At 48.6% G+C, this 22,985-nt stretch overlaps 1 protein-coding gene across 2 annotated transcripts in view; it reads left to right on the forward strand.

Moving 5' to 3' along the window:
• ttyh2 (tweety family member 2) overlaps positions 1-22,985 on the forward strand; it is a 107,405-nt gene that overhangs the window by 46,428 nt on the left and 37,992 nt on the right. For both annotated transcript variants that reach the window (XM_055654152.1, XM_055654151.1), the window contains exons 3-4: positions 12,874-12,985; positions 18,727-18,947. In XM_055654152.1, coding sequence (XP_055510127.1) covers positions 12,874-12,985; positions 18,727-18,947 — 333 coding nt within the window. The remainder of the gene's footprint in view (positions 1-12,873; positions 12,986-18,726; positions 18,948-22,985) is intronic.

Raw genomic sequence — 22,985 nt, forward strand, 5'->3', positions numbered from 1 at the left:
CCATTGGAGGAGACGGGTGCATGGTGGAATATTGGGTTGGGGGAATCACACCATTGGGGGAGCAGACCCAACAGGTCTGCACTTGGTCTAGTATATATATAAAAGTCTGTGGCTGCCGCCTGCCGTCCGGTTGCCAGCTGCCTTTCTTCCTTTTGATTCGCTGCTCCTTCCTGTCAGCTTCCTACCCCGCTCTCCTTTCCCTCCCAAATCTATCCCGTTTCCTCCTCCTCCCTCCCCTCTTCTCACCCCCCCGCAAATGCCGTTGGGGAAACAGACCATAGAGGGAGTACAGAGAAGGTTCAACAGACTGATTCTTGGGATGTCAGGACTTTCAAATGAAGAAAGACTGGATAGACTTGGCTTGTACTCGCTAGATTTTAGAAGATTGAAGGAGGATCTTATAGAAACTTATAAAATTCTTAAGGGGTTGGACAGGCTAGATGCAGGAAGATTGTTCCAGATGTTGGGGAAGTCCAGAACAGGGGGTCACAATTTAAGGATAAGGGGGAAATCCTTTATGACCGAGATGAGAAAAACATTTTTCACACAGAGAGTGGTGAATCTCTGGAATTCTCCGCCACAGAAGGTAGTTGAGGCCAGTTCATTGGCTAGATTTAAGAGGGAGTTAGATGTGGCCCTTGTGGCTAAAGGGATCAGGGGGTATGGAGAGAAGGCAGGTACAGGATACTGAGTTGAATGATCAGCCATGATCATATTGAATGGCGGTGCAGGCTCGAAGGGCCGAATGGCCTACTCCTGCACCTAATTTCTATGTTTCCCTCTCCCCACCCCTCTCCCTCTCCCACCCATCTCTCTCTCCCCCCCCCCCCCTTTCCTCTCTACCCCCACCACCCCTTCCCCCTACCCCTCTCCTCCTCCCTCTCCCTCCCCCATCTTTCCCGTCTCTCTCCCTCCACCCCTCTCCCCCCTCCTCCCCTCCCTCCCCATCCCCCCCCCCCACATCTCTCTCCCCCCTCCCCCCTCCCTCACCCCCTACTCCGCTCTCCTTTCCTCCTCCCAAATCTGTCACGTTTCCTCCTCCTCCTCTCCCCTCCCTCCCCTCTTCTCACCACCCCCCCCCCCCCCCCCCTACCTGTGAGTTTGGGGGGTGGTCAATTTGAGTGTGATTTTCCGCAGCCCCTACTCCCCCTCACCCCCCCAAACCCTGTTCATCCCCTACAGACCCAATGGGTCTGCACTTGGTCTAGTTAATATATAAAAGTCTGGCCCCATCCGTCCGCCTGCAGTACGGATCCCCTCCTGCCTTTCGATTCGTTCCCGCCATGCAATGTCACAATGACCGATGCTCGCGGACGTCCAATCGGAATGGATCCATTTGCATGTACGGCTTCCGGCCGCGTTTCTTCCTTTGATTCTCCACAACTCCGAAACCGGAAGCAGAATCGCCGACGTCTTTTCCATTTCGGTAGAGATTTCGCTTTTCTTTCTAAGTACAGAAATTCTCATTACATTTCGTCGTGTTTAAGTACACTTTTTTAATCAAATCCTTCACCCCCCCCCCACCACAATATTTCAAAAATAAACAGGCTTCTCACCCATAGAAACAGCCGCAGCCCCAGCCCCCTGGTGAATGTTCCATCGTGTGATGTCACAATGCCCAATGCTCACAGATGGCCAATCAGATTGGATTCATTTACATATGCCTTTGCAGGAGCCACAGCCCATGGTGAACGTTCCATCGTGTGATGTCATAATGCCCAATGCTCAAATACATTGTTGCCATAGAGAACGCTCAGCGATTATTCAAATTCTTCACTAACTGTCATTCTGGTTTGCTTGTGAAGTGAAAAGTCCTGAATTGCATTTGTCTGATGCAGGAAGATTGTTCCAGATGTTGGGAAAGTCCAGGACAAGCGGGACACAGTTTAAGGATAAAGGGGAAATCCTTTAGTACTGAGATGAGGAAAACATTTTTCACACAGATAGTGGTGAGTCTCTGGAACTCTCTGCCACAGAAGGTAGTTGAGGTCAGTTCATTGGCTATATTTAAGAGGGAGTTAGATGTAGCCCTTGTGGCTAAAGGGATCAGGGGGTATGGAGAGAAGGCAGGAACAGGATACTGAGTTGGATGATCATCCATGATCATATTGAATGGTGGTGCAGGCTCGAATGGCCGAATGGCCTACTACTGCACTTAATTTCTTCTATGTTGCTATGTGTCCCTCTCCTCACCCCTCTCCCTCTGCCACCCATCTCTCTCTCCCCCCACCCCCCATTCCCTCTTTAACCACCCACCCTTTCCCTCTCTACCACCACCCTCTTCTTCCCCCACCCCTCTGTCCCTCTTTCACTACTCCCCCCTACCCATCCCTCCCCACTCTTCCACTTCTACCCCCTTACCCCACGCCTCTCCCACCCCCCCCACCCATCTCTCTTCCCCTCTCTCCCCCCCCCCCCCCTTCCCCTACCCCTCTGTCCTCATCCACCACTCCCCCCCCTTCCCTCTTCTACCACTCCCGCTACCCCTCTCCCACCCCCGCTCCCCCTCCCCTCCCTCCCTCCCCCCTCTTCCACTTCTCTCCCACTCTCTCCTCCCCCTCTCCTCACCCCTCTCCCATCCCTCTCTACCCCACCCCCTTCCCTCTCTCCCCCCACACCCTTCCCCTATCCCTCTGTCCCTCTTCCATCACTCCCGCTACCCCCTCTCCTCTTCCCTCCCCCCTCTTTCCCCTCTTTCCCCCCCCCCCTCTCCCCATCCCTCCCTCCTCCCCTCCCTCCCCATCCCCCCTCCCCCGTAAGCTCTCTCCCCATCCCTCACCCCCTACCCCTCTCTCCTTTCCCTCCCAAATCTATCCCGTTTCCTCCTCTCTCCCTCCCCTCTTCTCACCCCCCCGCAAACGCCGAAAGTTCACCAATGGAGAGAGTACAGAGGAGATTTACTAGAATGTTGCCAGGGTTTCATCAACTAAGTTACAGAGAAAGGTTGAACAAGTTAGGGCTTTATTCTTTGGAGCGCAGAAGGTTAAGGGGGGACTTGATAGAGGTCTTTAAAATGATGAGAGGGATAGACAGAGTTGACGTGGATAAGCTTTTCCCACTGAGAGGAGGGAAGATTCAAACAAGAGGACATGACTTGAGAATTAAGGGACAGACGTTTAGGGGTAACATGAGGGGGAACTTCTTTACTCAGAGAGTGGTAGCTGTGTGAAATGAGCTTCCAGTGAAGGTGGTGGAGGCAGGTTCGTTTTTATAATTTAAAAATAAATTGGATAGTTATACGGATGGGAAAGGAATGGAAGATTATGGTCTGAGCGCAGGTATATGGGACTAGGGGAGAATACGTGTTCGGCACGGACTAGAAGGGTCGAGATGGCCTGTTTCCGTGCTGTAATTGTTATATGGTTAAGGTTCACCAGACTGATTCCTGGGATGTCAGGACTTTCATATGAAGAAAGACTGGATAGACTCGGCTTGTACTGGCTAGATTTTAGAAGATTGAGGGAGGATCTTATAGAAACTCCTGATATATTTTGTGTCGTATTTATGTAGACATTTTTAATCAAATCCTTCTCCCCCCCCCCCCCCCCCCCTCCCAATATTTAAAAAAACAACTGGCATCTCACCCGTAGAATCAGCCCCTGGTGAACGTTCCATCGTGTGATGTCACAATGTCCAATGGTCAAAGACATTCTTGCCATAGAGGGAGTACAGAGAAGGTTCACCAGACTTATTCCTGGGATGTCAGGACTTTCATATGAAGAAAGACAAGATAGACTCGGCTTGTACTGGCTAGAATTTAGAAGATTGAGGGCTGATATTATAGAAACGTACAAAATTCTTAAGGGGTTGGACAGGCTAGATGCAGGAAGATTGTTCCAGATGTTGGGGAAGTCCAGAACAAGGGGTCACAGTTTAAAGATAAGGTGGAAATCCTTTAGGACAGAGATGAGAAAAACATGTTTCACACAGAGAGTGGTGAATCTCTGGAATTCTCCGCCACAGAAGGTAGTTGAGGCCAGTTCATTGGCTAGATTTAAGAGGGAGTTAGATGTGGCCCTTGTGGCTAAAGGGATCAAGGGGTATGGAGAGAAGGCAGGTACAGGTTACTGAGTTGGATGATCAGCCATGATCATATTGAATGGTGGTGCAGGCTCAAAGGGCCGAATGGCCTACTACTGCACTTAATTTCTATGTTTCCCTCTCCTCACCCCTCTCCCTCTCCCTCTCCCACCCACCCCCCATCTCTCCCCCCACCCCCCTTCCCTCTCTACCCACCACCCCCTTCCCTCTCTCCCACCCACCCCCTTCCTCCTACCCCTCTGTCCCTCTTCCATCACTCCCCCCCCTACCCCTCTCCTCCCTCCCTCCCCACTCTTCCATGTCTCCCCCTTCCCCCTCCACTCTCCCTCCCCACTCTTCCCCTCTCTCCCCCCATCCCTCTCCCACTCCCTCCCTCCTCACCTCCCTCCACATCCCCCCCTCCCCCACATCTCTCTCCCCATCCCCCTCTCTCACCCCCTACCCCCGCTCTCCTTTCCCTCCCAAATCTGTCCCGTTTCCTCCTCCTCCTCTCCCCTCCCTCCCCTCTTCTCACCCCCCCCCCCCCCCCCACCTGTGAGTTTGGGCGGTGGGTTAATATGAGTGCTCCCCCCCCCACCACCCCCCCCCCCCCCCCTCGCAAACGCTGTTGGGGAACAGACCCAACGGGACCGACTGCCGACCGGCGCCCTTCCTGCCTTTCGATTCGTGCCCGATACTCGCAGATGTCCAATCGGAATGGCTGATGCCTCGCAGATGTCCAATCGGAATGGATTCATTTGCATGTACGGCTGCCGGCTGCATTTCTTCCTTTGATTCATTGCCACGCCCAATCCAGACGCTCAATCTCCGAGATCTTTTCCATTTCGTTAGAGATTTCGCTTTTCTTTCTAAGTATCCGCTCCTCATTTCATTTCGTCGTCGTGTTGAAGTACACGTTTTTAATCAAAACCTTCTCTCCCCCCCCCCCCCCCCCCCCCCCCCCACCCCCAAGTATTTCAAAAATAAGCTGGCTTCTCCATTTACATGTCAGCTTCCAACACACTTCGAAACAAAGTTGCAAGACAGGAACATTCTGAACTTTTCACTGCTGCAGCAGGCAGGGGAGGTGCCATTGGATTTTTTTTTAATCCACTGCTGAGGGAGGCAGGGCAATGCTGGAATCTTACTTTTGGGAACGGCTTCAGTTCCATTGGAGGAGACGGGTGCATGGTGGAATATTGGGTTGGGGGATCACACCATTGGGGGGAGCAGCCCCAACGATCTGCACTTGGTCTAGTTATTATATAAAAGTCTGTGGCTGCCGCCTGCCGTCCGTCCGGCTGCCTGTCTGCCTTTTGATTCGCTGCTCCTTCCTATCAGCTTCCAACACACTTCAAAACAAAGTTGCAAGACAGGAACACTCTGAACTTTTCACCTCAATGGGATATCACAGCAAGTGCTTCAACAGGAGGGGGAGGGCCAATTGGTATTGCAATTGGAACTGCTGCAGCAGGCAGGGAAGGTGAAATTGGAATTATTTTTAAATCCACTACTGATGGAGGCAGGGGAGTGCTGGAATCTTACATTTGGGAACGGGTTCAGTTCCGTTGGAGGAGACAGGTGCATGGTGGAATCTTGGGTTGGGGGATCACACCATTGGGGGAGCAGACCCAACGGGTCTTCACTTGGTCTAGTTAATATATAAAACTGTGCCTGCCGGCTGCCTTTCTTCGTTTTGATTCGTTCCATCGTGTGATGTCACAATGCCCAATGTTCACATATGTCCAATCGGAATGGATCCATTTACATATGCCTTTGCAGGAGCCCCAGCCCATGGTGAACGTTCCATTGTGTGATGTCACAATGCCCAATGCTCAAAGACATTCTTACCATAGAGGGAGTACAGAGAAGGTTCACCTGACCTATTCCTGAGATGTCAGGACTTTCATATGAAAAAGACTGGATAGAAACATAGAAATTAGGTGCAAGAGTAGGCCATTCGGCCCTTCGATTCTGCACCGCCATTCAATATGATCATGGCTGATCATCCAACTCAGTATCCCGTACCTGCCTTCTCTCCATACCCTCTGATCCCCTTAGCCACAAGGGCCACATCTAACCCTCTTAAATATAGCCAATGAACTGGCCTCAACTACCCTCTGTGGCAGAGAGTTCCAGAGATTCACCACTCTCTGTGTGAAAAAAGTTCTCCTCATCTCAGTTTTAAAGGATTTCCCCCTTATCCTTAAGCTGTGACCCCTTGTCCTGGACTTCCCCAACATCCGGAGCAATCTTCCTGCATCTAGCCTGTCCAACCCCTTAAGAATTTTGTAAGTTTCTATAAGATCCCCTCTCAGTCTCCTAAATTCTAGAGAGTATAAACCAAGTCTACCCAGTCTTTCTTCATAAGACAGTCCTGACATCCCAGGAATCAGTCTGGTGAACCTTCTCTGCACTCCCTCTATGGCAAGAATGTCCTTCCTCAGATTTGGAGACCAAAACTGTACGCAATACTCCAGGTGTGGTCTCACCAAGACCCTGTACAACTGCAGTAGAACCTCCCTGCTCATATACTCAAATCCTTTTGCTATGAAAGCTAACATACCATTCGCTTTCTTCACTACCTGCTGCACCTGCATGCCTACTTTCTATGACTGGTGTACCATGACACCCAGGTCTCGCTGCATCTCCCCTTTTCCTAGTCGGCCACCATTTAGATAATAGTCTCGGCTTGTACTTGCTAGATTTTAGAAGATTGAGGGGGGATCTTATAGAAACCGATGTTGGGGAAGCCCAGAACAAGGGGTCACAGTTTAAGGATAAGGGGGAAATCTTCTAGGACCGAGATGAGAAAAACATTTTACACACAGAGAGTGGTGAATCTCTGGAATTCACTGCCACAGAAGGTAGTTGAGGCCTGTTCATTGGCTATATTTAAGAGGGAGTTAGATGTGGCCCTTGTGGCTAAAGGGATCAGGGGGTGTGGAGAGAAGGCAGGTACAGGATACTGAGTTGGGACGACAGATGGCACAATGGGCTAAGTGTTCGGCTGGCGACCGGATGGTAGCCGGTTCGAATCCCGCTTGGAGTGCATACTGTCGTTGTGTCCTTGGGGCAAGACACTTCACCCACCTTTGCCTGTGTGTAATGTAATGTAATTATGTGAAGCACTTTGGGGTCAATGCAAGTTGTCTGAAAATGTGCTATATAAATAAGATTATTCATATTAATATTGATTAATAATTAATTATTAATCAGCCATGATCACATTGACTGGAGGTGCAGGCTCGAAGGGCCGAATGGCCTACTCCTGCACCTGATTTCTATGTTTCTAAGTTTCCCTCTTCTCACCCCTCTCCCGCTCCCATCACTCCCTCTCTCCCCACCCCCCTTCACTCTCTACCCTATCCCCTTTCCTCTCTCCCCCTTCCCCCTACCCCTCTGTCCCTCTTCCACCACTCCCCCTACCCCTCCCTCCCCACTCTTCCACCTCTCCCTCAACCCACCCCTTTCCCTCCCCCTCCCTCCCCTCTCCACCCCACCCCTTCCCCCTACCCCTCTGATCCTCCCCACTCTTCCACCTCTCCCCCTCCCACTATCCCTCCCCACTCTTTACCCCCTCTCCCCCCACCTCTCTCCCCCTCCCTCCACACTCTTCCCCCTCCCTCCTCCTCTCCGTCCCCATCCCTCCCCCCCCCCACATCTCTCTCCCCCTACCCATCCCTCTCTCTCCCCCTCTCTTCCACTTCACTTCTCTCGCCCCTTCCCCCTCCACTCTCCCTCCCCACTCTTTCCCCTTTCTCCAACCCACCCCTCTCCCCTTTCCTCCCCTCCCTCCCAATCCACCCCCCCTCACCCACATCCCTCTCCCCCCCCCCCTCTCTCTCACCCCCTACCCGGCTCTCCTTTCCCTCCTAAATCTGTCCCGTTTCCTCCTCCTCCTCTCCCCTTCGAGCCCCAGCCCATGGTGAACGTTCCATTGTGTGATGTCACAATGCCCAATGCTCAAAGACATTGTTGCCATAGAGGGAGTACAGAGAATGTTCACCAGACTGATTCCTGGGATGTCAGGACTTTCATATGAAGAAAGACTGGATAGACTCGGTTTGTACTCGCTAGAATTTAGAAGATTGAGGGGGGATCTTATAGAAACTTACAAAATTCTTAAGGGGTTTGACAGGCTAGATGCAGGAAGATTGTTCCAGATGTTGGGGAAGTCCAGAACAAGGGGTCACAGTTTAAGGATAAGGGGTAAATCTTTTAGGACCGAGATGAGAAAAACAGTTTTCACACAGAGAGTGGTGAATCTCTGGAATTCGCTGGCACAGAAGGTAGTTGAGGCCTGTTCATTGGCTGTATTTAAGAGGGAGTTAGATGTGGCCCCTGTGGCTAAAGGGATCAGGGGGTATAGAGAGAAGGCAGGTACATGATACTGAGTTGGATGATCAGCCATGATCATATTGAATGGTGGTGCAGGCTCTTTCCCCCACCTCCCTTCCCTCTCTACCCCACCCCCTTCCCGCTCTCCTTCCACCCCTTCCTCCTACCCCTCTGTTCCTCTTCCACCACTCCCCCATCCCTCTTCCACCACTCCCGCTACCCCTCTCCCCCTCCCTCCCTCCCTCCGCAGTCTTCCACTTCTCTCCTCACCCCTCTCCCTCTCCCATCCCTCTCTCCCCCACCCCCCTTCCCTGTCTCCCCCGCCCCCTTCCCCCTATCCCTCTGTCCCTCTTCCATCACTCCCCCTACACCTCTCCTGCTCCCTCCCCCCCTCTTGCACTTCTCTCCCCCCCCCCCTTCCCCCCTCCACTCTCCCTCCCCACTCTTTCCCCTCTCTCCCCCCACCCCTCTCCCCCCTCCCTCCCTCCCCCCCATCCCCCCCCTCCCCCACGACCTCTCTCCCCATCCCCCTCTCTCACCCCCCTACCCCGCTCTCCTTTCTCTCCCAAATCAGTCCCGTTTCCTCCTCCTCCTCCTCTCTCCCATCCCTCTTCTCACCCCCCCCTCCCCCCCACGTGTGTTTGGGGGGGGGTTAAGGTTAGTGTGATGCCCCAGCCCCCCCCCCCCCCCCCCCCCCCCCCCTCCCCGCAAATGCCGTTGGGGAAACAGACCCAACGGATCTGCACTTAGTCTTGTTATTATATAAAAGTCTGTGGCTGCCGCCTGCCGTCCGTCCGTCCAGCTACCGGCTGCCTTTCTTCCTTTTGATTTGTTTCCATCGTGTGATGTCACAATGCCCAATGCTCACAGATGTCCAATCGGGCTTTCTTCCTTTGATTCACTGCAACTCTGAAACCAGACGCAGAATCGCCGACATCTTTTCCATTTCGGTAGAGATTTTGCTTTTCTTTCAAAGTATCCACTCCTCGTTACATTTCGTCGTGTTTAAGTACACGATTTTAATTAAATTCTTCCCCACCCCCCATAACCCCAATATTTCAAAAATAAATTTACTTATGCCTTTGCAGCAACCCCAGCCAATGGTGAACGTTCCATCGTGTGATGTCACAATGTCTGATGCTCACAGATGTCCAATCAGAATGGATTCATTTACATATGCCTTTGCAGGAGCAGAAGCACACGGTGAACGTTCCATCGTGTGATGTCGCAATGCCCAATGCTCAAAGGCATTGTTGACATGAGGGAGTACAGAGAAGGTTCACCAGACTGATTCCTGGGATGTCAGGACTTTTGACATATGAAGAAGACTGGATAGACTCTACTTGTACAGGCTAGATTTTAGAAGATTGAGGGGGGATCTTATAGAAACTCCAGATTACATTTCGTCGTGTTAATGTACACATTTTGAATCAAATCCTTCTCCTCCCCCCCCCCCCCCCCCCCCCCCCCCCCCCCCCCCCCCCCCCCCCCCCCCCCCCCCCCCCCTCAATATTTAAAAAAAAACTGGCTTCTCACCCATAGAAGCAGCCCCAGCCCAAGTCCCTGGTGAACGTTCCATTGTGTGATGTCACAATGCCCAATGCTCAAAGACATTGTTGCCAAGGTTCACCAGACTGATTCCTGGGATGTCAGGACTTTCATATGAAGAAAGACTGGATAGACTCGGCTTGTACACGCTAGAATGTAGAAGATTGAGGGCAGATCTTATGGAAACGTACAAAATTCTTAAGGGGTTGGACAGGCTAAATGCAGGAAGATTGTTCCAGATGTTGGGGAAGTCCAGAACAAGGGGTCACAGTTTAAAGATAAGGGGGAAATCCTTTAGGACAGAGATGAGAAAAACATTTTTCACACAGAGAGTGGTGAATCTCTGGAATTCTCTGCCACAGAAGGTAGTTGAGGCCAGTTCATTGGCTATATTTAAGAGGGCGTTAGATGTGGCCCTTGTGGCTAAAGGGATCAGGGTGTATGGAGAGAAGGCAGGTACAGGATACTGAGTTGGATGATCAACCATGATCATATTGAATAGTGGTGCAGGCTCGAAGGGCCAAATGGCCTACTCCTGCACTTAATTTCTATGTTTCTATCTCCTCCCCACACCCTCTCCTCACCCCGCTCCCTCTCCTCCCCCCTTTCCCTCTCTCCCTCACCCCCTTTCCCTCTCTACCCACCCCCTTCACTCTATCCACCCGCCCCTTCCTCCTACCCCTCTGTACCTCTTCCATCACTCCACCTACCCCTCTCCTCCTCCCTCCCCACTCTTCCATCTCTCCCCCTTCCCCCTCCACTCTCCCTCCCCACTCTTTCTCCTCTCTCCCCCCCACCCCTCTCCCCCTCCCTTCCTCCTCCCCTACCTCCCCATCCCCCCCCCTCCCCAACATCTCTCTCTCCCCATCCCCCTCCCTCACCCCCTACCCCGCTCTCCTTTCCCCTCCCAAATCTGTACCGTTTCCTCCTCCTCCTCTCCCCTCCCTCCCCTCTTCTCACCCCCCCCTCCCCCCCACCTGTGTGTTTGGGGGGTGGTTAATGTGAGTGTGATGCCGCAGCCTCCGCTCCCCCCCCCCCCCCCCCCCCCCGCAAAACGCCGTTGGGGAAACAGACCCAACGGGTCTGCAATTGGTCTAGTATAACAATAAAACACTCTCTCACTTTTCATGACTTATATCTTATTTGCAAATAAAAATAGCAGAATTGAGTAACAGAAGGGTAAAATAAGTTCAAAGGTTCAAATGTCTTTTATTATCACGTGTACCAATGAAGGAACAGTGATATTCGACTTACCATACAGCCATACTAAAAAAAAGCAACAAGACACACATCTACATAAAAGTTAACGTAAACATAAGTGGAGTAAGAAGCAAGTTGTCGAAGTTAACTCAGTGGATCAAGCAGCATCTGTGGAAGCAAAGGGACAGTCAAAGTTTCGGATGGAGACTATGTATAAGGACTATGACTATTCAGGCATTATACTTTATCTATGTTGATAAATACACCAAAAATGCAGGACGCACACATACTGCATATTTACCAAAAATGCAGGATTATAGCAATAAGGTGCATTCATTCATTTAAGTGCTAACACAGTGAATATATACTTGCTGTCATAACTGTCACAGGCCACCACACACACACTGATAAGTGATGTCGGGTGGGTGAGTGAGTGAGCAGTTGTCAATGTGTTCCAATGCACCAACACAGTTTACTCTCAATGTCGTTCTGGTCTTTGGCGGATGAGCTCCATGAACCAAGAGCTCTCTCTGGGAATGTTGCCCAGGATGTGGGACTTCACTGGGTGCTGGGCCTGGACACATGGACACGTTACTGAAGATAGACACAAAATGCAGGAGTAACTCAGCGGGTCAGCGTCTCTGGTGAAAAAAATCTCCAGATTTTACTCAGGATTTTCTCCCGAGGTGCTACCTGACCCAATGAGTTACTCCAGCATTTTGTGTCTATCTTCGGTGTAAACCAGCATCTGTAATTCCTTCCTGAACATGGAATGTACGGTCACCTTATCTGAAACAAAATATATTCACTTTATTTCCAAGAAAAGATGTCCCGTGTTATGAGATTAAGCACGGGCAAAAGAATTGGGTTTTTTTAAATATGTCAATTTTTTTAACAGCAAGGTCGAAGCAAAATACTCCCTCCCAAGTTTGATTGTGAACTGAAAATGCTAGGCAGTGGTGAGGATAACATCTAAACAACATTCAAATTCATTTTAATAAATGTTGCCGTATTGTTCAAATGATGCCTGGATTAGGGGGGTTTAGCTACAGGGAGATGTTGGACAGACTTGGATTGTTTTCTATGGAATGCCAGAGGTTGCGGGAAGATCTGATAGAAGCATTTAAAATTATGAGAGGCATTGATAGGGTGGACAGTCAGAACCTTTTTCCCAGAATGGAAAAGTCAAATACCAGAGGGCATAGCTTTCAGGTGAAAGGGGCAAAGTTTAATGGAAGATGCCGACCCAAAATGTCACGTATCCTTTCTCTCCAGAGATGCTGCCTGACCCGCTGAGTTACTCCAGCACTTTGTGTATCAACCAGTATCTGCAGTTCTTTGTTTCTAAAGTTTAATGGAGATGTGCAGGGCAAGTTTTTTTTACACAGAGGGTGGCGAGTGACTGGAACACACTGTTGGAGGTAGTGGTGGAGGCAGATATGTTAGTGGCATTTAAAAGACTTTTGTATAGGCATAAGGATATGCAGGAAATGGGGGGATATGGGTCATGTATAGGTTTGGTAAGTGATGGTTGGCACAGAAATCCACAGTGAGCCAAAGGGCTTGTTCCTGTGCTGTACTGTTCTATGTTGTAAGTAATTGTAGAACAATGGAAATTGATCACTGTGCGCTCTAAATTTATTTCTTGAATGACAACATTCTATATATTACAACTTTAAAATGTACATTTTGTGACCACATAGAAAATTGCCAATCCTGGATTTGTGGTATTGTTTTTATTTCAAGAGTATGTTTGTTTGACAGTGCTGCCATTGGGATTGGCTTCTATGGGAACAGTGAAACCAATGACGGTGTCTACCAGCTGACCACCTCCATCTACAATGCCAATCACACGTTTGCTGCGATCGATGGCTTGGTAAGATGATCAGTCTCGCGTACAGCAATTATCAAGTGATAATTTTCTTTTGTGTAATAAATGGCAGCATATTACTTCAGCCTAAGTACTTTTAATTGCTTTTGATTATTTTGCATATTTCTGCTTGCAGAATTTAATTTTCCCTATCCCAAGAACAAATTATCTTCTAATCCTGTGTTTAATGCTAACCAGAAATTACCCATAAAAAGAGTATTTTGTTCCCTCTTGAAGGATGCTGCTTTTCCAGACAATGTGCATTGCAGAATCCTCTTTTTTTTGTGTCTGTATGGTAATGAGGTGCTTACCTTAATGAGACTTCCAAAGATAATGGTCTGGATTTTGCTGATAAATTCCAGCAGTTCCCTGAGTAAATGTTCTTAAAATTCCTTATTGAATGGTAGCAAGACCAAATACTTTTACACACCAAAACCCCATACTTTCCATTATTTGTAGTCTGCAAGCTCTGTTATTTGGTCCCTGTGGAGTCTAGCAGTGAAGCTCTACTTTTCCATGACTCCCTGGCATTCACATGCTGTGTCACTTAAGCTTGAGCAAGGCATGATTAGATGCAATATTTCAGCAATCGAGATCAATAATGCTTCATGGAGCTTCCAAATGTGAGCACCAATAATTGCAAACTGACCCACCATTAAAGCTATTTTGGTATTGATTTGTTAGATGGAAAATGGGCACTGGCGATTTTTTGAATAATGGCTCCTTTCTCCTCTACTGGAGAATGAAACTATTCATTCATCTTGCCTTTGTGCTTTTTTTTTCACCCATTGATATCTCACTTTTACACAACAGAACTGCTTTTTGTGTTTTTGCATGCATGTAAACACCTGTACATGTGTAAGTGTGTTCTCCTTATTCTCAGTGAGTTGGAGGGGGAGAGGGAATGGGGGGGGGGGGGGGGGGGGGGGGGCATTTCCCTGAGGAGGTTACCATTTATTGCTTACCCGTAAAAGGCAATACGCAATCATCAGCGAATGTCCTCACTTCTGATCTTATGAAAGAAAGAGCTCCATTGATTGATGAGGCAGCTGCAACGGGTTTGTTCGAGGGTAATGCTCTGAGAACCTCCTTAATGATGACCTGGGACTATGGCAATTGACCTCCAGCAGTCGTTAACAATATCCTTTGTATATCGAATGACTCCAGCTGGTGAAAAGTTCTCCCTCGACTCCCATTAATTTAAATTTTCCTCAGGACTTTTTGATTTCATTGTTTGTCCAAGTGTGCTTGTGTTAAGAGCATTCTTTCTAACTTTGCCTTTGGAATCAGCTATTTTGTCAATAAGCAAGTTTGGTATTCTGAAAAACGCAAGAATCATGGGATTTGTCAAAGGTCAAACGCTATAAATAAAAATCGAACTAAGCACTGTAGATTCAGTGAGTATAGTTTAGGTCCGGTTTTTTTTAGTGACTTTTTTCAAGATTTTCAAGTTTGTATTTGTCAGGGGGCAGATAGAGGGGGCAGATACGATTGGGAAACCGTGAGGGGGAAGAGACTGGACCGGCTCTTGGCAGCTGCACGCACACAGAACCGCACCTCATCCGTAGCCAGGATTGAATCCGTGTCCCTGGCGCCGCAAACATTGCCGAACCCCCACTGGAACCTCCTCGCCTGCGCCAGAGTGCACAGCCTCCTCCGGCGCTCGACTGGGCCACGCTGCGGGCGGCCTTCAGTCCCTACCTGGAGTTGGAGCTGGCTCGGGCTCTGGGCTCTGGGCTTTGGGCTGGGCAAGGGAGGGGGAGAAGGTTTCTGCTGCCGCCAACAGCACCAGCAGCTCCAGCGGTCGCCCGGCCTTCCATGGCCGGCAGGAGCACCATCCGCAGACTCTCTCCGACCAGGACGACTACAGCAGCAGCGGCTCTGAGTCATCCGTCTTCGAGCAGGGCCGGCAGCTGCCCATCTTCACCAGGATCTTGATGTCATACTGAGGGGAGGGAGGTGGAGATGGAGGGCTGCCGGCCAACTCGGTGGGACAGGCAGAGCCGAGCTGGAGCCAGCGGCTGCAGCACTGGCTGCAAGTCCGGGGCCGCACTGCTAGCCCATGGGCGACCTCGGAAAGAGATGGGACACCGGGGATGGGGATGGCCCAACAGCACCCGCAGCGATGGAAAACAGACCCCGTCCACAGACGAAACGCAAGCCTGCACACAATGCAGCACCACTGTTGCCAAGTGTTTTTCACTTGTGACCTATGACCTGGGCATGCACAGTCGGAATAACGAACTTGCTTATATTGGGATGAATGATTTAAGGTAATGTACATCACAGTGGCTTGGGAAGGTCATGGAATAGGCAATCTTCAGACCTTCAGAAGCTGTACAGCATGGGATTGACCTTCATACCTTGTTCATACATAGGTACATAGGTTAGATCCAAGCATCAATGGGCAAGACCTCACCTTATCCATGCCCCTCATGGTCTTATACACCTGTTGGACTATAATTAAAACAGATAAAGCTGGAAATATTCAGCACCTTAAGCAATACCTGTGAAATGTGAAACAAATTAACCTTGCAGGTCATTGATCTAGTAGATGCCGAACTTGAAAGTTGATGGTACCTGTCTCTCAGGTTGACAACACTTGTCCCATTTCTGGAGACCTTCGACATGGAAACACATAGGTAAGATTCAATTTTGAATTTTGGATCAGGACACATTTTAATTTTTACTTCTTCACTATCCCATTCTCAGGACTGATTGTGACAACACTTGTGGGAACATGGGGTGGGGATCAGAAATTCTTTGAACTGAGGGTGGGTGGGTGGCTAGAAAGAAAGGGGGAGATAGAGGGGCAGGACAAAGCCTGGCAGGTAATAGGTGGATACAGGTGAGGGGGGTGATGGGTGGTCTCTTAATAATCCAATTACATATATCGATTAACCCCATACATAACAGACATTTTCCTAGCCCAATAATACAGCAGCGTAATACATTGTATTCAAACCGGACTTCGTAAGGAAGCCAACTCAGAAACATTTACCCTGATCTGCCAGAAACCCAGACAAGGCTCAATACCTCATCCAATCAACACTTGGTAAAGCAGAACGCTGCAACATTATCTACAATTATTTACAAGGTGTATGTCTGGTTTGCAGCCATCCAATCTATTCTATGCATTTTGCACCTAATTGACAGGGTCTGCAGATGTTCTTATTCTTTTCTTGCAAATTGTATCTAGGCTCTAGACACCCTGGCACCTCTCAGCAGCTTGTCCCAGCTCTGCAGAGAACAATTCCAAATTGACCTAATCTCTCATCAGCCCTGAAGCTTTCACCACATTTTGAAGTCCTAGCCTCTCCAATTTAGCCAGGATTAACAGTCTCTGCATTCACACATATCTCTTCTGCAAATCACCTCCCCCCAACCCCTTCCCCTAACCCCAATGCAGCTGATATTACAGGTGTCCTGTAGCCTTTTAGCACTTTTGCTTGTCGAAAAGACTAATTTAGAGACCTACTGGGAACATCATATCATGATAAACATGTCTGTTGAATTGGCTTGTGCTGACCAGGTTTGCACCATATGAGACCTCTCAAAAGAAAATTGATCTGAAACCTGTGTTATCTTATCACTTTCCTTATAGCATTAGCTAATTGCAGTACATGATAGGATTGTGTGCTACAATAGAAACAGTAAATCACACTGGGCGAAGTTACGCTGGCTGTGAACTGGTTTAGGTTTATTATTGTCACGTGCACTGAAGTACACATTTTTTTTGTATGCTATCCAACATATCAGATATACTTTACATAGAAGCAATCAGTTCAAACTCTGAAACCGTTTGATGTTTTTCAAATCTTGTGACCAAGATGAACTGGGCCCTCTTTAAATTCCTTGATAAAAGCGATACAGTCCCTGCTTTGATTTAAAAAAAGAGAATGTTTTTATTTGTGTAAATGAAAGGGTTTCTAATTCTGCAAACTGCCGTTCCATTCACAGAAATAAGTTTTAGGCTGTTTACATACTTGAGAAGAATTTTTAAAAGTTATTTAAAATATAAATCATTTTTAAACAAATTTTAAAAAAATCTAAGTGATGCAACTCAACTATTATAGATTTTTTAAATGACCATTTGAAATATCTCAGGAAAATATTTCATTTTGATTGAAAATAATTTTAAAATAAAGTGTGCTGAATTTTTCTCTGGATTGCCACTGGCTACGAGTTGGCGTGTAAAATCTCAAGTGGAAATGAGTTGGGCAGAGAAACAAAGAATGAGGACATGGGAAATAGTCGCCAGATTGTACTTCCCTGCACCTGATGCTGGGGGAAACACTGTTAGAAGGATTTCCTCTCAATTCTTCTCACGCAATAAGGTCTCAGAAAGTTCCCCTTCCCCCATATTTTGGTCAGGAAACCAATATAATACACATACAAAGAATATCAGGATAAGGTTTAATCCACATACTGACTTCCTCAAGCAAACACTTGTCATGAATCTATTGACAGGATGCTTGAAGCATCACACAGACACAGGCACACACACAGACATGCACGCACACGTGTGCGCATACACGCAAACACACACAGGCTGTGAAATTTTGGGATGTTTAATTGTTTTTTATTTTTAAGTTTTGAGTTTGATATGTTTTACAACCATTGGAAAAGCATTAACGTCATCAGAAGCAGCATTATTGCTCTGAATACATCTATAGTGAATTTCCTGGGAGATCAGTAGCTGAGTTATAATTTCGCTGGAATCTGACTCTGCAGTTGACCTATAACAAGAGGTGAATCCAAGTGGAATAGATATCTGCTCTCACAAAGCTGGATAAACTTTCAGTTGAAAATAGGAGGAGATAAATTGCCACTTCCTGATTTCCCAATACCTGGTAAGAAATGTGATCCTTAACATCCTGGTGAGATTTTCACCAACACTAGAAACATGGTTCCAGTGTAAAACTCACCTCATGATAATAGTACTGCTCCATACAGACAGTAGGTGTACATAGACCACATTCTTGTAGCATTATTCTCAGAGACTTCCCCGGCAGCTTCCTGCCCCTGCCTCAAGCCCAGAAGTGTGGCCGTGGATACAACATGCTAACAGTAATGTTCTCCACAACCTATCCATGTTTTGGTTACTCTGACTTGCAGCTCTCCTCCCCCACCCTCCTATCCATTTTAGAAGAGCAGCAACCTTCAATCTCACCCTGGTACACCTTCCGTCAACAACATTGACTCTCCACTATCCTTTCTGTTTGGCTCTTCTGAGAAAATCCACCTATAGTTCCAACTTTTGGTCACCGTTCATAACATCGGTTTCAGGCTGGTATATTCACAGTTCCTGCACCATTGATCTAAATATATTTTGTTAGAGATATTACATTTAGATACTAATTTTAATTTACAAAGCAAAAGAGTAAGTGACTGCATCTTGACTGCAAATACCAGCCTTCCATATTCATCCGCTGATAGATTTAATCTCTGTGTTAGGCTGTTTTAGTCTACTCCCATATTACTTGTCATCTGAGATGAAACTGTCAATTCTGATTGACACTAAAAGTCCATCAACAAATATCCCCTCAATCCTTCTATTGCAACAGCTTCTGAGGTGGATGGATTTAACCGAACAGCTCTTCACCATGTTGAAGGATGATGTAATGAATCAAATTATATTAAAAATGTATTGTTGGGATTTATCATAACAGATAGTGATAATTTTCTGGAGAATAACAGGAATTATGTTTTAACATTTATTATAACTGCCATTGATTTCTCTTTAGGTATCTGGGACGATTGGGAATATGAGAGTTGATCTAAAGCAACATATTGCAAGGCTGGATGAGATCTTCACCCAAAGAATTGAGTTTATTTATACACTGCGGTTCATGCAGCAGCTGGCAGATGCCATTGTCTCCCAGCTATCCGGGCTCCCGACGTGGAATGATGTCGACCTGAATGTGGCAGCAACAGCTGACCAAATCGGCTACTTTGAATATTACAGGTAGGAATTTATGAGAAATCTTATTGGAATTTTTTTATTATGAATCTCAGGTAATTAAGATGAAGTGATTAGTATTGGTGCATGATTTTTCAGATGAACGCTTGTTGTTCAGTGTTTTGGGTAATGGCTTTTGTTTCCTGGAAATATTCTTTGTACTTTAGGTTGACCAAAGTGCTGGAGAAACTCAGCAGGTGCGACAGCATCTATGGAGCAAAGGAAATAGGCAACGTTTTGCGCCAAAACTCTTCTTCAGACTGATGTAGGGTGGTGGGGGGTGGGAAGAAGAAAGGAAGAGGAGGAGCCAGAGGGCTGAGGGAGAGCTGAGAAGGGGAGGGGACAATAAGGGCTACCGGAAATTAGAGAAGTCAATGGTCATACCGTTGGGGTGTAAACTGACCAAGGGGAATATGAGGTGCTGCTCCTCCAATTTCCGGTGGTGTTCACTCTGGCCATGGAGGAGGCCCAGGACAGAAAGGTCGGATTCGGAATGGGAGGGGGAGTTGAAGTGCTGAGCCACAGGGGGATCAGGTTGGTTAATTCGGACCGAGCGGAGATGTTCGGCGAAAACGATCGCCAAGCCTACGCTTGGTCTCACAGATGTAGATCAGCTGAGATCTAGAGCAGCGGATGCAATAGATGAGGTTGGAGGAGGTGCAGGTGAACCTCTGTCTCACCTGGAACGACTGCTTGGGTCCTTGAATGGAGTCGATGGGGGAGGTAAAGCGATAAGTGTAGCATCTTACAGTTGCAAAAGAAAGTGCCAGGGGAGGGGGTGGTATGGGTGGGAAGGAAAGAATTGACCAGGGAGTTATGGAGGGAGTGTTCTTTGCGGAAAGCAGACGGGGGGAGATGGGAATATGTGGCGAGTGATGGGGTCACGTTGGATGTGGCGAAAATGACGGAGGACTATTTGTTGTATGTGACGGCTAGTAGGGTGGAAGGTGAGGACTAGAGGGGACTCTGCCCTTGTTACGAGTGGGGGGATGGGGAGATGGAGTAGTGTTACGGGGTAATGAAGAGACCCTGGTGCGAGGCTCATCTGTAATGGAGGAGGGGAACCCCCGTTCCCAGAAGAATGAGGACATATCTGATGCCCTCGTGTGGAACACCTCATCCTGGGAGCAGATGCGGCGTAGACAGAGGAATTGGGAGTAAGGGATGGAGTCCTTACATTTTCCACTACCTCGACTCCATCCTATCCCTCCTGGTTAAATCCCTCCCTACTTTCAAGACACCTCAGACACTCTCTGTCGTCTCCGGCAATTCCGTTCTCTAGGCCCCCATCTCCTCATCTTCACCATGGACGTCCAGTCACTCTACACCTCCATCCCCCACCAGGAGGGTCTCAAAGCCCTCCGTTTCTTCCTCGACCGGAGAACTATCCAATCCCCGTCTACAGATACTCTCCTCAGCCTAGCGGAGCTGGTCCTTACCCTTAATAACTTTTCGTTTGACTCATCCCATTTCCTCCAAATACAAGGCGTAGCTATGGGCACTGCATGGGCCCCAGCTATGCCTGCCTCTTTGTTGGATACGTCGAACAATCCTTGTTCGAGACGTACTAGGACCCTATCCCCGACCTCTACCTCCGCTACATCAACGATTGCATTGGTGCCAACTCCTGTACCCACACACAACTCACTGACTTCATCCATTTCACCATTAACTTCCATCCAGCATTCAAATATACCTGGACCATTTCCGACACTTCCCTACCATTTCTTGACCTTACTATCTCCATCGCAGGGGATAGACTTCTGACCAACACCCACTATAAACCCACTGACTCCCATGGCTATCTAGACTACACTTCCTCCCACCCTACTTCCTGTAGAAGGTAGAATGTGCAAACTCTGCACAGGCAGCACCTGAGATCAGGATTGAACCCAGGTCTCTGGGTTCCTATTAAATCTTTCTCTTCTCACCTTAAATCTATGCCTTCTAGTTTTTGATTTTCCTATGCATTCACCCTATCTATTCCCGTCATGATTTTATATAGCTCTACAAGATCCTTCAACCTCATGCACTCAAAGAAATAAAGTGCTACCCAACCACTCCCTATAACCCAGGCCCTTGAGTCCTTGCAACATCCTCGTAAATCTGCTGTGTACTCTTTCCAACTTAATGACATCCTTCCTACAGCAGAGTCACCAAAACTGAACACAATGTTCCAAGTGCGACCTCACCGATGTCTTGTGCAACTGTAACCTAATGTACCGACTTCTATACTCAGTTCCCTGAAAGCCAGCGTGCCAAAAGTTTTCTTCATCACCCTGCGACGCCACTGCCATGTCATGTCATGCTAGCTCAACATCCAGGTTTTTTTTGTTCTGGATGACTTAACTTTATTCAGATCTCAATAGAATTATTAAAGTGGAAGGAATGCATTGGTGTTAAGCTGGATGAGCAGTGAGTTAATTGCCAATGGAGGTAGAATCTAAATGAAAAAGTGTACGTGTAATTCAGCTGCTGCTTTCCCCCACTTGTTTGTTCTCCCTATTTGCCTGAACAAAGACCTGAATAATTGACGTCAGTGGTGTGAGTGTTGCTCCTATTCAGGCTTCTGGCTGTATTTTCTCCAGCTGTGTGTCAGCTGTGTTCAGTCACCTCAGTCAGCCAGTAACCCAAGTGGTGAAGTGACCCACAGAAGCAGTGGAGGCTGGCGTGGGAGTGATGGACGACGCGGGGAGTTAGAATGTGGTGGTTGCAGGAGAAAAGTATTGAGGAAAATAATAGAGCCCAGGGAACTGATGAGTCGATAATCAGAAATGTCATGGTTGATTGAAGTGAGACAGTCCAATAAAGAGTCCAGCTTGTTTAATCATCATGTACTGAAAATGGAACAATGAAATACTTACTTGCAGCCCCATAAACACAGTATTCATAGATAACATAATAAACAAAACATGCAATAAATTAAACAAATCCCAATATTATTGCAATAGTCGGGGCGGCCCAGCCCGAGGCTGAAGACGGCGCAGTACACACGTGAGGGTGGCTGGGACGGTGTTCTGGCGGTGGTGGCCTGAGTCCGGGGTTCGGCCGCGGGCCAGCGGCTGCGTCTGCAGGACTGGTGGGCGGCAGCTTCAACCACCCCGGGCCGCGGTGTTTGAGCCGCGGGACTGTTCTTAACATCGCCCGGGGGGGGGGGGGTGTATCGCCTCAGCGCAGAGGGAGAAGAAGAGGGAAGAGACTGCAGACCTAAGACTTTTGCCTCCATCACAGTGAGGAGATGCTGGGTGGACTCACTGTGGTGGATGTTAATATGGGTTTATTGTTGTTTTATTGTATTGTATTATATGTATGACTGCTGCAATTTCGTTCAGACTTCGGTCTGAATGACAATACAGGTGCACAACCTTTTATCCGGCGTTCCGGAAACCGAAAAACTCCGAAAACCGGCCATTTTTTCCAGATGTCGTCTGCGCACCAAAGCTCGCGTTTGGCGCCAAACTTGACCCGAAACGACACACGGTTAACCCAGGTCTGTACTACTAAAGCGGCTGCCTCCTCCCCGGAGACCGGGAGACGCTTAAACATCTGTAAATCATTGCTTAAATGTTAGTCAGTTAGTTTGGAGGGCTTTTATGTGAAGAAGGGGGGGAGGGGGGGGGGGGGGTGAAGGGGTAAACTTTAATTCTTACTCCCCCACCTGGTCGGAGAGGCGGGGAGCGGTCAATGCCTTACCGGGTAGCCGTGCAGTAAGCTCCGCAGCGCTGTGGCCGGTGGGTCTGCGGGCGGCGCCGGTTGTAGCTTCGACCCCGGCAACTCTACCCCTGGCTGCGAGGCGCTCCAAATCCAGCGCGGCTTTGGACGCCCCAGCTCCGCGAATGTCGGGAGTCGGCGGCGTCGCAGCGCTGGGACACCAGCGGGGAGCGGGCAATGCCTTACCGGGTTGCCGTGCGGCAAGCTCCGGAGCGCTGTGGCCGCCGACTCCCCAACATTCGCGGAGCGTCGCTGGATTTGGAGCCGCGCAGCCAGGGGTAGAGTTGCCGGAGTCGGAGCTCCAACCGGCACCGCCCGCGGCCGGACGGAGCC

This window comes from Leucoraja erinacea, chromosome 23 (assembly GCF_028641065.1).
Source record: "Leucoraja erinacea ecotype New England chromosome 23, Leri_hhj_1, whole genome shotgun sequence".
Lineage (NCBI taxonomy): Eukaryota > Metazoa > Chordata > Chondrichthyes > Rajiformes > Rajidae > Leucoraja > Leucoraja erinaceus.